This window comes from Nomascus leucogenys, chromosome 12, assembly GCF_006542625.1.
Source record: "Nomascus leucogenys isolate Asia chromosome 12, Asia_NLE_v1, whole genome shotgun sequence".
NCBI classification, from domain to species: Eukaryota; Metazoa; Chordata; class Mammalia; order Primates; family Hylobatidae; genus Nomascus; species Nomascus leucogenys.
The window spans coordinates 74,767,452-74,782,821 of NC_044392.1; the positions used below are offsets into that span (position 1 = coordinate 74,767,452).

The window sequence follows — 15,370 nt, forward strand, 5'->3', positions numbered from 1 at the left end:
ACCATTTATTAAATATGGAATCTTTGCCCCATTGCTTGTTTTTGTCAGGTTTGTCAAAGATCAGATGGGTTGTAGATGTGTGGTGTTATTTCTGAGGCCCCTATTCAGTTCCATTGGTCTATCTCTCTGTTTTGGTACCAGTACCATGCTGTTTTGGTTACTGTAGCCTTGTAGTATAGTTTGAGGTCAGGTAGCGTGATGCCTCCAGCTTTGTTCGTTTTGTTTAGATGATCTTGGCTATATGGGCTCTCTTTTGGTTCCATATGAAATTTAAAGTAGTTTTTTCTAATTCTGTGAAGAAAGTCAATGGTAGCTTGATGGGAATAGTATTGAATCTATAAATTACTTTGGGCAGTTTGGCCATTTTCACAATATTGATTGTTTCTATCCATGAGCATGGAATGTTTTTCCATTTGTTTGTGTCCCCTCATATTTCCTTGAGCAGTGGTTTATAGTTCTCCTTGAAGAGGTCCCTCACATCCCTTGTAAGTTGTATTCCTAGGTATTTTATTCTCTTTGAAGCAGTTGTGAATGGGAGTTCACTTATGATTTGGCTCTCTGTTTGTCTGTTATTGGTGTATAGGAATGCTTGTGATTTTTGCACATTAATTTTGTATCCTGAGACTTTGCTGAAGTTGCTTATCAGCTTAAGGAGATTTTGGGCTGAGCTGATGGGGTTTTCTAAATATACAATCATGTCATCTGCAGATGGAGATAATTTGACTTCCTCTCTTCCTATAGAATACGCTTTATTTCTTTCTCCTGCCTGATTGCCCTGGGCAGAACTTCCAATACTATGTTGAACAGGAGTGGTGAGAGAGAGGGCATCCTTGTCTTGTGCCAGTTTTCAAAGGGAATGCTTCCAGCTTTTGCCCATTCAGTATAATATTGGCTGTGGGTTTATCATAAATAGCTCTTATTATTTTGAGATATTTTCCATCAATACGTAGTTTATTGAGTGTTTTTAGCATGAAGGGGTGTTGAATTTTATCCAAGGCCTTTTCTGCATCAACTGAGATAATCAGGTGGTTTTTGTCATTGGTTCTGTTTATGTGATGGATTACGTTTATTGATTTGCGTATGTTGAACCAGCCTTGCATCCCAGCGATGAAGCCAACTTGATTGTGATGGATAAGCTTTGTAATGTGCTTCTGGATTCAGTTTGCCAGTATTTTATTGAGGATTTTGGCATCGATATTCATCAGGGATATTGGCCTGAAGTTTTCTTTTTGTGTGTGTGTCTCTGCCAGGTTTTGGTATCAGGATGATGCTGGCCTCATAAAATGAGTTAGGGAGGATTCCCTTTTTTTCTATTGTTTGGAATAGTTTCAGAAGGAATGGTACCAGCCCCTCTTTGTACCTGTGGTAGAATTTGGTTGTTAATCTGTCTAGTCCTGGGCTTTTTTTGGTTGGTAGGCTATTAATTACTACCTCAATTTCAGAACTTGTTATTGGTCTATTCAGGGAGTCGACTTTTTCCTGATTTAGTTTTGGGAGGGTGTATGCATCCAGGAATTTATCCATTTCTTCTAGATTTTCTAGTTTATATGTGAAGAGGTGTTTATAGTATTCTCTGATGGTAGTTTGTATTTCTGTGGCATCAGTGGTGATATCCCCTTTATCATTTTTTATTGTGTCTATTTGATTCTTCTCTCTTTTCTTCATTAGTCCAGCTAGTGGTCCATCAATTTTGTTAATCTTTTCAAAAAACCAGCTCCTGGATTGATTTTTTTGAAGGGTTTTTTGTCTCTCTATCTCCTTCAGTTCTGCTCTGATCTTAGTTATTTCTTGCCTTCTGCTAGCTTTTGAATGTGTTTGCTCTTGCTTCTCTAGTTCTTTTAATTGTGATGTTAGGGTGTTGATTTTAGATCTTTCCTGCTTTCTTCTGTGGGCATTTAGTGCTATAAATTTCCCTCTACACATGCTTTAGCTGTGTCCCAGAGATTCTGGCATGTTGCATCTTTGTTCTCATTGGTTTCAAAGAACATCTTTATTTCTGCCTTCATTTAATTATTTATCCAGCAGTCATTCAAGAGCAAGTTATTTGGTTTCCATGTAGTTGTGTGGTTTTGAGTGAGTTTCTTAATCCTGAGTTCTAATTTGATTGCACTGTGGTCTGAGAGACTGCTTGTTATTGTTTCCATTCTTTTGCATTTGCTGGGAGAGTTTTACTTGCAATTGTGTGTTCGATTTTAGAACAAGTGCTATGTGGTGCTGAGAAGAATGTATATTCTGTTGATTTGGGGTGGAGAGTTCTGTAGATGTCTATTAGGTCCACTTGGTCCAGAGCTGAGTTCAAGTCCTGAAGATGCTTGTTAATTTTCTGTCTCGTTGTTCTGTCTAGTATTGACAGTGGGGTGTTAAAGTCTCCCACTATTATTGTGTGAGAATCTAAGTCTCTTTGCAGGTCTCTAAGAACTTGATTTATGAATCTGGGTGCTCCTGTATTGGGTGCATATATATTTAGGATAGTTAGCTCTTCTTGTTGCATTGATCCCTTTACTATTGTGTAATGCCCTTCTTTGTCTTTTTTTTATCTTTGTTGGTTTAAAGTCTGTTTTATCAGAGACTAGGATTGCAACCCCTGCTTTTTTTTTTTTTTTTTTTGCTTTCCACTTGCTTAGTAAACCTTCCTCCATCCCTTTATTTTGAGCCTATGTGTGTCTTTGCACATGAGATGGGTCTCCTGAATATAGCACATTGATGGGTCTTGACTCTTTATCCAATTTGCCAATCTGCGTCTTTTAATTGGGGCATTTAGCCCATTAACATTTGAAGTTAATATTGTTACATGCAAATTCAATACTGTCTTTATGATGATAGCTGGTTATTTTGCCTGTTACTTGATGCAGTTTCTTCATAGTGTCGATGGTTTTTACATTTTGGGTTGCTTTTTTAGTGGCTGCTACTGGTTGTTCCTTTCCATGTTTAGTGCTTCCTTCAGGAGCTCTTATAGGGCAGGCCTGGTGGTGACAAAGTCTGTCAGCATTTGCTTGTCTGTAAAGGATTTTATTTCTCCTTCACTTATGAAGCTTAGTTTAGCTGGATATGAAATTCTGGGTTGAAAATTCTTTTCTTTAAGAATGTTGAATATTGGTCCCCACACTGTTCTGGCTTGTAGAGTTTCTGCTGAGAGATCTGCTGTTAGTCTGTTGGGCTTCCCTTTGTGGGTAACCCAACCTTTGTCTCTGGTGGCCCTTAACATTTTTTTCCTTCATTTCAACCTTGGTGAATCTGACAATTATGGGTCTTGGGGTTGCTCTTCTTGAAGAGTATCTTTGTGGTGTTTTCTGTATTTCTTGAATTTGAATGTTGGCCTATCTTGCTAGTTTGGGGAAGTTTTCCTGAATAGTACCCTGAAGTGTGTTTTCCAGCTTGGTTCCATTCTCCCTGTCACTTTCAGGTACACCAATCAAACGTAGTTTTGGTCTTTTTCACATAGTCTCATATTTCTTGGAGGCTTTGTTCGTTCCTTCTCCTTCTTTTTTCTCTAATCTTGTCTTCACGCTTTATTTCATAAAGTTGATCTTTAATCTGATATCCTTTCTTCCACTTGATTGATTCGGCGATTGATACTTGTGTATGCTTCACGAAGTTCTCATGCTGTGTTTTTCAGCTCCATCAGGTTATTTATATTCTTCTCTAAATTGGTTATTCTAGTTAGCAATTCCTCTAACTTTTTATCAAGGTTCCTAGCTTCCTTGCATTGGGTTAGAACATGCTCCTTTAGCTCAGAGGAGTTTGTTACTACCTGAAGCCTACTTGTGTCAGTTCATCAAACTCATTCTCTGTCCAGTTTTGTTCCCTTGCTGGCGAGGAGTTGTGATCCTTTGGAGGAGAAGAGGCATTCTGGTTTTTGGCATTTTCAGCCTTTTCGTGCTGGTTTTTCCTCATCTTTGTGGATTTATCTACCTTTGATCTTTCCTGTTGGTGACCTTTGGATGGAGTTTTTGCATGGTCATCCTTTTTGTTGATGTTGATACTATTGCTTTCTGTTTGTTAGTTTTCCTTCTAACAGTCAGGCCCCTCTTCTGCAGGTCTGCTGGAGTTTGCTGGGGGTCCACTCCAGACCCTATTTGCCTGGGTATCACCAGTGGAGGCTGTAGAACAGCAAAGATTGCTGCCTGCTCCTTCCTCTGGAAGCTTCGTCCCAGAGGGGCACCTGCCAGATGCTAGCGAGAGCCTCCTGTATGAGGTGTCTGTCAATCCCTGCTGGGAGGTGTCTCCCCGTCAGGAGGCATGGGGGTCAGGGAGCCACTTGAGGAGGCAGTCTGTGCCTTAGCAGAGCTCAAGCACTGTGCTGGGAGATCCACTGCTCTTTTCGGAGCCAGCAGGCAGGAAGGTTTAATTCTGCTGAAGCTGCGCCCACAGCCACCCCTTCCGCCAGGTGCTCTGTCCCAGGGAGATGGGAGTTTTATCTATAAGCCCCTAACCGGGGCTGCTGCCTTTCTTTCAGAGATGCCTGCCCAGAGATGAGGAATCTAGAGAGGCAGTCTGGTTACAGTGGCTTTGCTGAGCTGCAGTGGGCTCTGCCCCGTTCAAACTTCCCTGTGGCTTTGTTTACACTGTGAGGGGAAAACTGCCTACTCGAGCCTCAGTAATGGTGGATGCCCCTTCACCCACCAAGCTCGAGCATCCCAGGTTGACTTCAGACTGCCGTGCTGGCAGCAAGAATTTCAAGCCAGTGGATCTTAGCTTGCTGGGCTCCATGGGGGTGGAATCCACTGAGCAAGACCACTTGGCTCCTTGGCTTCAGCCCCCTTTCCAGGGGAGTGTACAGTTCTGTCTCACTGGTGTTCCAGGCACCACTGGGGTATGAAAGAAAAAAAAAACTGCAGCTAGCTTGGTGTCTGCCCAAACGGCCTCCCAGTTTTGTGCTTGAAACTCAGGGCCCTTGTGGAGTAGGCATCCGAGGGAATATCCTGGTCTGTGGGATGCAAAGACCATGGGAAAAGCATAGTATCTGGGCTGGATAGCACCATCCCTCACAGCACGGTCCCTCATGGCTTCCCTTGGCTAGGGGAGGGAGTTCCTTGACCCCTTGTGCCTCCCAGGTGAGGCAACGCCCCATCCTGCTTCTGCTGGCCCTCCATGGGCTGCACCCACTGTCTAACCAGTCCCAGTGAGATGAATCGGGTACCTCAGTTGGAAATGCAGAAATAATCCACCTTCTGCCTTGGTCTCACTGGGAGCTGCAGACCGGAGCTGTTCCTGTTCTGCCATCTTGACTGGGAATCCAAAAACCTATTACTTCTTCCTAAGAGCTAGGCCTGCACTTCTGGTGGCTGCCTCTATGTGTAATAAATGGTGGTGATCTGGGTTGTTTCTGTATGGATCAACCATTGTGGATTATGCCAGGCACAGATATTGAGTCTTTATGAATAATCACAAATATAGCCAATCTACTTCTATCAAAATATCTTTATTTCATTATACCAAAGAATAATAGAAAACTAATTCAAAATGTTATTTTAAACAAAGTGAGATTCATTTAGAGCATTCTTTGCTCAGGAATCATTGGGAGTGTTAGTTAAAAGCGCAGATTTCTTTACCTTAGGGGCAGAACCCTCCGAACTTAAATTTTGAACAGGAACCCAAATGAGTACAAAAAGATGATCGGTGACCATGGTTTAGAAGACCCTGACTTAGAATAAGGGTTGCAATGATTCTTAACCCTGGCTACATGTTAGAATCACATGGGAGCTTGAAAAAAATTATGGCCAAGCTCCCCCTCTACCAGCTGAATTGGAATTTTGGGGGATGGGACTTGGGTACCCCTATTAATTCAGGGTTGAGGACCACTGAGGCAAATAAGCTCCTGGATACCACTTCAATACCATTTATGGTATTTAATAAATGACATTTATTAAATGTCATTGTCACTACATTAAGAAGAGTGTGTTTTAAGAAGAGCCTTTCTTTTCTACACTTACAATGCTTCCATGTTGAACATCTCTGGGACTTGTCCTCATGAGTTTATTCCTTGCGTGTTGGAACCCTCACACATTCTTTCCTTCAGCCTTTGATTTGCTTTCTAGCAGATAGTAAATTAGCATCTAAGTCATTCCCCCTTCCTGGCATCCACTTTCCCTTCTGGCAAGCAGAGGAGATAGGAAGAAAAAACAAAAAGACACAGTATGTCACTATTCTTTCCAAATCAGGAGTTCTCTGAGTGGTAACTTCTCTCTATCACTCATTCTCTTTTCCAACAAGAATTCAACATTTGATTCTCACAAAATTCTGGCTTCCTGCAGTTTCCAAACCATTATACCTGTTTGACAAAATTTTGTGTTCTCTTTCCTTAAAGAGATTATCTTCTTCTGAATTATATGTGTATATGTATATAATTGTGGTAAAATATATAAACATAAATTGACCATTTAAACCATTTTTAAGTATATTGTTCAGTGGCACTAAGTACATTTACATTGTTTGCCACCATCACCACCATCTGTCTCCAGAACTTTTTCATTATCCCAAACTGAAACTCTGCACTTATTGAATAATCTCTCCATTTCCCCAGCCTTTGGTAACCACCATTCTATTTTCTGTCTCTATGAATTAATTGGACTATTCTAGGTACCTCATGTAAGTGGAATCATACGGTATTTGTCCTTTTGTATCTGGCTCAAGGTTCATTCATGTAGCATGTATCAGAATTTCATTAATTTTTAAGGGTAAATAATATACTGTTGTATATAAATATATGCCATGTTTTGTTTATACATTCATCCGTCAATGAATATTTGGATTATTTCCATTTTTTGGCTCTTGTGAATAATGTTGCTATGCACAAATGAATATTTGATTTATAAATATCTGTTCAATAGATATATTTTTACAGAATCATTTTATCCATGGTTTTTTCAAGCCATGAAGCATAGTTCTTAGAGTAGAAATCTTATTCATCATTTAAAATAATATTTGTTGGGTAGGGACAAATAGTATTTAATTCCTTTCTCCCTTTGTGTGATCTTTCCTTTGCTATTTTGTTTTCATTATAGAATTTTAATTCCTTTCTTGCTAAATTGTTTAAGTCATTAAGTCTTCCATGTTACTCAATTCTCAGTATTCGTTTTCCTTGACCTACTAGTTGACCTTGAGATGACTGATCAATCCAACCTCTTTGGAAAACTTTCTGAATGTTGACTTGCAGAATACCTGGCCATTTTGGTTTTCCTCCTATGTCACTGCCTATTCCCTCTAAGTCTCCTTTACCCATACCTCCTAATGTTCCCAATCTCTACACACTGAAGCACCCCAGGATTCAGTTCTCACCACTTTTCTTTCTCTGATCTTTCAATACCATTTATACACTGATGACTCCCAGGTTTATATCTCTAGACTGGACCTCACTTTTGAACTTTAAACTCTTGTATCTTGCTTGGATGTGTAAAGGCATCTTGAATTTTCACATGTCTAAAACTGAGCTCCTGCTCCTTTCCTCACTGCCCCCCACCATCAGACCTGCTCCTCCTAAAGTCGTCCTCTTTCAGTGAATGGCCAATCTGCTCAGACACTTCCAAGGGCTTCTCATCTCACTGAGAATCAAAGACAAGTAGTTGCAGTGGCCTACATGGCTTTACACAGATGCTACTCAGTGTCCTCAAGGATCCACATCTGGCTGTGACTGTTGTATCCCAGCCATGAGGAGATCAGTATAGAAAAACAGGGTAGAGCTTAGAAACTTTTATAGCAGTTTCACAGCATGATTTCATGTCTATTGAATCTAATAATAAGTTGGGGCTTATATTTTGTGTATCTTTTTTTTAATAGTGTAAAGTTATATATTTAGAATTAGCCAGCTGGGCTGGTTTTAGATGATCCCAATTTTGTTGGCAACATCCAAAGCATTGTAATCAGGAGCTAATGGAATATATGCCTTCCTCTCTCCATCAGGCCTGATCAAGGGGTTGACCTTGGCCGCATCAGTGTCATAGGGCTTTTTCACAGCCTGTTTGATCTGATGCTTACTGGCTTTAACATCCACAAAGAACACAAGCATGTTGTTGTCCTCTGTCTTCTTCCTGGCCAACTCAGTGGTCAGGGGAACTTCATAATGGCTTGTTTCCTCACTGCCTTCAGTGAGGAAGCCTTATTTAATTGTCTGTCTCTCCCCAGAGCCTAGAAGAATACTTGGCACATAGTGGGTATACAGTAAATAATTATTAAATATTTGAAATCTGAGATGAAAGTTAATGAATGTAGGGATGGGAATTGTACAAGGGATAGTAAGTACCTTGGAGAACTTCTGTAAGCTCCAGGCATATACTCAAAGATGGGAAGAGTAGGAATCAGCATTTTCAAAAGTCATTGGGGATGCCCATTTTTTTCTCTGCTGTAGGAAGAAGGGTTTGCCTGATCTTACACCGTTGTTAGAGCTTGAGCTTTCAGCAAGTGAAGGTTTACTGTTTGTTTGTTTTTTTTTTTTTTTCATTTCTAGGCCATTCCCCGATTTAACCAGAAAGGAGAAGTATATAAGGCACAGATAATGAATGTGAGCTGGTCAGCTGATCACAGAGTTATTGATGGTGCTACAATGTCACGCTTCTCTAATTTGTGGAAATCCTACTTAGAAAACCCAGCTTTTATGCTACTAGATCTGAAATGAAGACCGATAAGACATTCTTGAACTTTTTGAGCTTCCAAAGAGTAGGTAAACCCTAGCTGTGTCAGCACATGTTCATCTTTACAATTTGTATTGTAAATGATTTGTATCATATGATTAAGGATCTAAGGCACAATATTTGTCACTGTTTTATTAGACTTTTTACTGAAAATGAATAATGGTGTAATGGTTCTCCTGGGGCTGTCACATTTTATAGGTCAGAGTGTGACTTCTTAATATGGTGCTGACGTTTTTGTGTCAATGGCTTGAAACTGGCAAGATTAACAAAATTAGGCTGGGCACGGTGGCCCCCACCTGTAATCCCAGCACTTTGGGAGGCCGAGGTGGGCGGATCACCTGAGGTTAGAAGTTCAAGACCAGCCTGGCCAACATGATGAAACCTGACCTCTACTAAAAATACAAAAATTAGCTAGGTGTGGTGGCGGGTACCTGTCTATAATCCCAGCTACTCGGGAGGCTGAGGCAGGAGAATCGCTTGAACCTGGGAAGTGGAGGTTGCAGTGAGCTGAGATCGTGCCATTACGCTTCAGCCTGGGTGACAGAGCAAGACTCCATCTCAAAAACAAAAAAACAAAATTCATGTTACTAAAAGACCGGTAGCCATATACAGACAGTATATGCCCTATTTTTTTTAACTGACTCTTAATGAAACTTTTTAATTATACTTAATTAAGAAATGGAATTTATATACAAAAATATTTTCCATTTCCCTGTTATCATGCTAATTGTTGTATAAAATAAGTGCAATTATGCTTCTCTTTTGAGATATCCAAGAGTATATTCTTGCTCTGTACAGAGAATATCATCCGATGTCTTATTTATATTAATTAATGTCTTTGAAAAGGGAAAAGTATAAACTAGCCTTAAAAATGTCCAATTATAGTTTTATAACCAGTCTATTAAAGGTGTTTGTTTAAAATGGATATACTTTTAGATTTGTGGTAATGCTTTGGTATTTTCTTGGGAAAGACCTTCACCTTTGCAAACTTCCCTCATGTAAGGAAGGTACTTTAAATGTAGCAGCCACTGACATTTCTTTTTTTAAAAAAAATTTCAGAAGTCTACTTCCTTTTCTTTTTTGGTCTTCAGCTAAAAAATAGGGTAAGAAATTAAGGTCTGTTGTATTCTCCATATACTGAGTAAGAATGTAAATAAGAGGAGAAGGAAGAGTCTAATAGTAATTATGGATATAAAAAATAAGAAGTTTTGTATAGAAATGAAGGTTTCATAATGATCATTTTGTTAAAGGTCTACTTTAATCAGAAACAGCAATGAGATGAATGTATCCAGCATTTCAATTTGCATTCAGAAATCCATGTTGTTTCTAATATTGTCCAGTTGAAAACCGTGTGCCAAAATTAGTTGAAGTTTTGTGACAGAAAAAAGGTTGTTTTAGTATCTACTTGGTTTTTCTCAAAATGGAAATAATTTTAAAATCCGGAAAGAATAAATCAGCCAGGTGTGATGACTCGTAACTGTAATCCCAGTTATAGGGGAGGCTGAAGCAGGAGGATCACTTGAGGCCAGGAGTTTGAGACCAGCCTGGGCAACATAGTGAGATCCCATCTCAGAAAAAATTATTTTTAAAATTAGCCTGGTGGCTTACGCCTGTAATCCCAGCACTTTGGGAGGCCAAGGCGGCCAGATCACCTGAAGTCAGGAGTTCGAGACCACCCTGGCCAACATGATGAAACCCCATCTCTATGGTTTTGTAAAAATACAAAAAATTACCTGGGCCTGGTGGCGCACGCCTGTAGTCCCAGCTACTCGGGAGGCTGAGGCAGGAGAATTGCTTGAGCCCGAGAGGTGGAGGTTACAGTGAGCAGAGATTACACCACTGCACTCCAGCCTGGGTGACAGAGCAACACTTTGTCTCAAAAAAAAAAAAAAAAAAAAAAAAAAGCCAAGTGTAGTGGTGTGCACCTATAGTCCCAGCTACTTAGGAAGCTGAGACAGGAGGATCAATTGAGCCCAGGAGTTCAAAGCTGTAGTGGGCTGTAATTGTGCCACTATCCTCCAGTATGGATGACAGAGTGAGACCTGGTCTCTAAAAAATAAAATTAAAAAAAAAAATAGGTCAAATAAATGCTGTTATTGTAAAATTTCAGGTAATACAAAGAGTTAACCAATAAAATAAAAAGTCACTCATAATCTTACCACTATTAACATTTTGATGTATGTATCTGTATATATGGCTATTCTTTTTTGTTAAAACATGATCATAGTATATCTACTATTTTATTGTTTGATTTTTAAAATTTAACATTATATTATGGGTAACCTTACATGTCAATGAACAATTCCACATTGTCATGCTTTAAATGGCTGCATAGGCTGGGTGTGGTGGCTCACGCCTGTAATCCTACCACTTTGGGAGGCCAAGGTGGGTGATCACAAGGTCAGGAGTTTGAGACCAGCCTGGCCAATATGGTGAAACCTCATCTCTATTGAAAATACAAAAATCAGCCAGGCATGGTGGCAGGCACCTGTAGTCCACCTACTTGGGAGGCTGAGGCAGGAGAATTGCTTGAACCCAGAGGCAGAGGTTGCAGTGAGCCGAGATCACGCCACTGCACTCCAGCCTGGAGACTCTGTCTCAAAATAAATAAATAAATAAATAAATAAATGCATGCCTGCATAGTATTCCACTGTATGCATTTATTATACATTCAAACATTAAACATCTACCGTACCAATCATGGTTCTAAGCATACAATAGCCACCTTCATGCTCCCTTGATTGGGCTTACAGTCTAGTAAGGAGACAGATATTAAATAACTGCAAAAAACACTATTCTTGGTAGGTAATAACCCAGATACTATGAGCCATCCAGTAAAGGTTACTGATCTTATCTGGAAGGATCAGAAGATGAATGTCCCATAATTTAACCAATTATCTATTGATAGGCATTTATTGAGTTTTAAATGAATAATGACATGATCAGTAAAAATGTCCTCCTCACTTAAAGAATAGAAAAACCAGGAGAAGGGAGTTCTGAAATAAGTAAGTATGTAGGTCCAGCATCAGTGGCTCAAGATACTCTATTCCCAAATAACCCTTAAGTTGTCTGGTTCTATTCCAACCCTTGGGCATTACCATCTTCTCTTTTGTCTCATCCATTGAGAATTCAGCAAAGGATTTGTTCCCTACAGTGTGCACCGCCCTTAGGATAGCAGGATTCCCTGAAGGGGGCCAAAGGGGCAGGAGCGCAGCCTTAGTAGCAGTGCTGGTCCATGAGGCTCTGCAAAGCAAGGGATGAGTGTTTGGGAGGAGGAAAAGGCTCTTGCTGTACTCCTAGAGGTTGGAATTAAAGTGGAAAAGCCAGAAAATTCAAGTGCTTTACTAACATGTCTGGAGATTAGAAGGTATATGTACATGGGGGAGAAGCCAAAATTACTGCTGTGAGTGGTCAACAAGAAAATCAAGGCTCTGTTCATTATGTAGAGCATTCCTCTGATATTTGAAAAAGAAGTACAACAGGAAAGGAAGTCTGAGGATGGAAGTCGAAATTGGTATGAATTTATATTTTAGAGATCAAAATGTACCTTATGTTGAAACCTATGTAAGAAGTGATTATGTAGAAAGAGTGAAAGTGATAGCTCTTAGTCTGGAAAGCCCACTGGCTTGTTTGGGCATTTCTCATGGCTTCCCACTCAAAGTGGATCCCCAAAATCACTTGATGGATTTCCTTGCTGATTTCTAAGTAAACTATGGTTTAAGAAAGAAATGACAGGGCTCAGCACTGCCCTACAGTACCAAAAATACAAAGTTTCCATGAAGTCTCCAAAGACATTTGTAAAATTCCAGCTGTGATTAGTCAGTTCATTCTGCACTTATTTATTAATTGTATATTCAGTTCCAGGCTCCAGGGTAGAGATTATGGATAAAGGTGAATTAATAGATGAAGTTTTTGCCCTCACAGCAAAAGCTTTAGCCAATAATTAAAGCTATCACTGGAAGTGGGTCTGTGCCAATAACCTAGAGAAGAGCAGTGCTTTTAGAGTTGAGCTATATTCCCAATCAGTTCTTAGTGGTGGTTTTGCCTCCTTCCCTCTACACTGTCTTTTCTTGAGATTGGATCATGTGTGTGAACCCACATTGTTTCCAGTCAAAATCACCAGGAGAGGCCAGACACAGTGGCTCATGCCTATAATCCCAGCACTTTGGGAGGCCTAAATGGGTGGGCCTCTTGAGTCCAGAGTTTGAGACCAGCCTGGGTGACCCCATCTCTACCAAAGAAAAACAAAAAACAAAAAACATCAAAAAGAAAAAAATTAGGCCGATGAAGTGACATGCACCTGTGTGCCACCTACTCAGGAGGCTGAGGTGGCAAGATCACTTGCATCTGAGGGGCAAAGGCTGCCGTGAGCTGAGACTGTGCCATTGCACTCCAGCCTGGGCAACAGAGCAAGACTCTCTCTCTCTCTCTCTGTATGTGTGTGTGTGTGTGTATATATATACACACACATATATACACACACATATATGTATATATATTATGGGTATATATGTATATATATACACATAGAATATATATGTATACATATAATATATGTATATATGTATATATATGTATCTATACATATACACACGTATATATACATATACGTGTGTATATATGTGTGTGTGTATGTGTATATATATATACACATACACACACACATATATACACACACACACCCCCAGGAGAGCTTTTGTCTTTCTTGGTTCATGTGCCCGTCAGTGTGGGCAGGAGAATAGAATACTCTGTCCACACTTGAGTCTTAGTCACCTTTGGAGCCTAGGAGTCAGCCATCCTCATTCAACTACATGGATCGAGAATGGGAATCTGGGAGAATTTTTTTATGGGCAGATTAAAAAGGAAGTCAACTATGTAAAGTAAGGCATTGCCTTCCCACCCCATCCCACCTCAGTTCATGTTAAATTATGAATTTTTCTAAGAGAGTTCTTTAATGACATGGGTAGAGAGGAAGCTGAGGTGGCAGTAGAGTAGGGAGTGGAAGGCAAATACACAAGATACTATTAAACTGTGAGGCTGTTTGTTGCAATTCCAAGATTTTATAATTTCTCCAACAAAAAACATTTGTATATTCTTCCCGGTTTAAGTTCAATGTTAATTTGAGAAATAATTCTACTCTCAAACTTCATGTTATGTTGACAGTTCAACTGATGCTGTCAAAATGTGAATTACTAACTTCAGTATTCTCTATTCGTCTGATTTTTCTTAAAATGTTTGCATGTTAATATACTCACTAGCTTTAATGCTCTACTCTTATACTGGCACCTTAATTATGGTAAAAGGTAAAAAATTAAGTTAAAATTTCCAAGCCTAGTTATTTGGTCAAACAGAAGATTAACAGAACTCCATGGCTTACCATAGGGATATTTATCAAGCGAAAAAGAAGATACATATTTGAATTTACATGACACTTTCTGTGAAATACCTGGATTACCAGATTAGTCTGCAACAAATGCCTTCCAAATTCTACAGCGCATGCCCAAGGCACTCTTTACAGTACCTATTCGGGTCTTTTCTTCTAATTTTAAGCACCTACCCAAACATCTTCCCAGGCTTGTCATAATAAGCAAATAACCTCAGAGCAGACAATGTGATTCAATCTAAGAACCTTGAATTTCTCTCCTTTTCACCTCAAAATTTCTGTTCTCACACTTTGTTTTTGTTTCTCTTTCCGAGAAGTGGTTCTCCATCAGCAAATTCCAACTTTTTTCTGCCCTCTATTATTTATTCCATCTCTTCCTCCTGATCCCTGCCCCATGTTGAACCCGCATTGCCCCACTTTGATCCTTCAGTCTCTTCCTCACATCCAGAACTGTACCAGATTTACTCCGTTGGCACACTGATTAAAATTTATTTCCATTTCCTTATGGAGGAGGTATTAGAGACTGATCCTAGAACTCTACAAATTTCACTGTGGCAGGGTAATGTTATGTGTCCACAAACCTCGTTCCTTTCAGCCTGCAGTTAGGTAGGGCCATGTCATTTATTTGTAACTATTAGAATACAGGTATATGGGTTGAAGTAATGTAGGCCATTTCCAGACATGGCCCATAACACTTCTGAAGAGATTCTTCATATTCTATCTCTTCCCCTCCAACATGCACCCTTCAAGGTTGAAGATGGCACCACACAAGATAGGAGGAGCCAGTGTTCCAAATGACTAGACAGAACAGAATGCTCCCCTCCCTACACCCTAGCACCAATTGGTTTGGATGTGATACAGTTGAATAATACACTTGTATTGTTTTAAGACATTAATATTTTGAGATTAATCTGCTAGTCTAGTTAGTAAAACTCAAACTCTGAGCCGTCTAATGTGGTAGCCTCTAGCCACATGTAGCTATTTAAATTTAAATTTTATTTTTAATCAAAATTCAACTCAGATATACTAGCCACATTTCAATTGCTCAGTAGCCACACTAATTAATTTAAATTTAAATTTAAATAGCTACATGTGGCTTATAGTGCCATACTGGATAGCACAGATGTAGACTATTTCCATCACCACAGAAAATTCTATTGGATAGTGCTGCCTTAACTAATAAGACAGAACTGTTCTTATTTTTTAAATAGCCCCTAAAACAAACAAAAAACAAAGAACTCCCTTCTTCTCTAATTGCAAGTTTCAGTTTGCCTAAAAGAAGACTCAGAATGCTTTTCTTATATTGTTACCTCTGACTGCCACTAAATGAATAAATTTCCTGTCTTGCCCCTTCTGCCAA

The 15,370-nt window shown here is 39.6% G+C and overlaps 1 protein-coding gene across 8 annotated transcripts in view; it reads left to right on the forward strand.

The window, feature by feature from the left end:
- Window positions 1-15,370, forward strand: part of DBT (dihydrolipoamide branched chain transacylase E2) — an 89,635-nt gene that overhangs the window by 63,355 nt on the left and 10,910 nt on the right. For 3 of the 8 annotated variants that reach the window (XM_030824994.1, XM_030824998.1, XM_030824996.1), the window contains exon 15: window positions 8,444-8,652. In XM_030824994.1, coding sequence (XP_030680854.1) covers window positions 8,444-8,611 — 168 coding nt within the window. In that variant the 3' untranslated portion in view covers window positions 8,612-8,652. Of the gene's footprint in view, window positions 1-8,443; window positions 9,553-15,370 lie in introns of those variants that run through there. The other 5 variants (XM_030824993.1, XM_030824992.1, XM_003260113.3 and 2 more) reach the window with 2 other exon arrangements.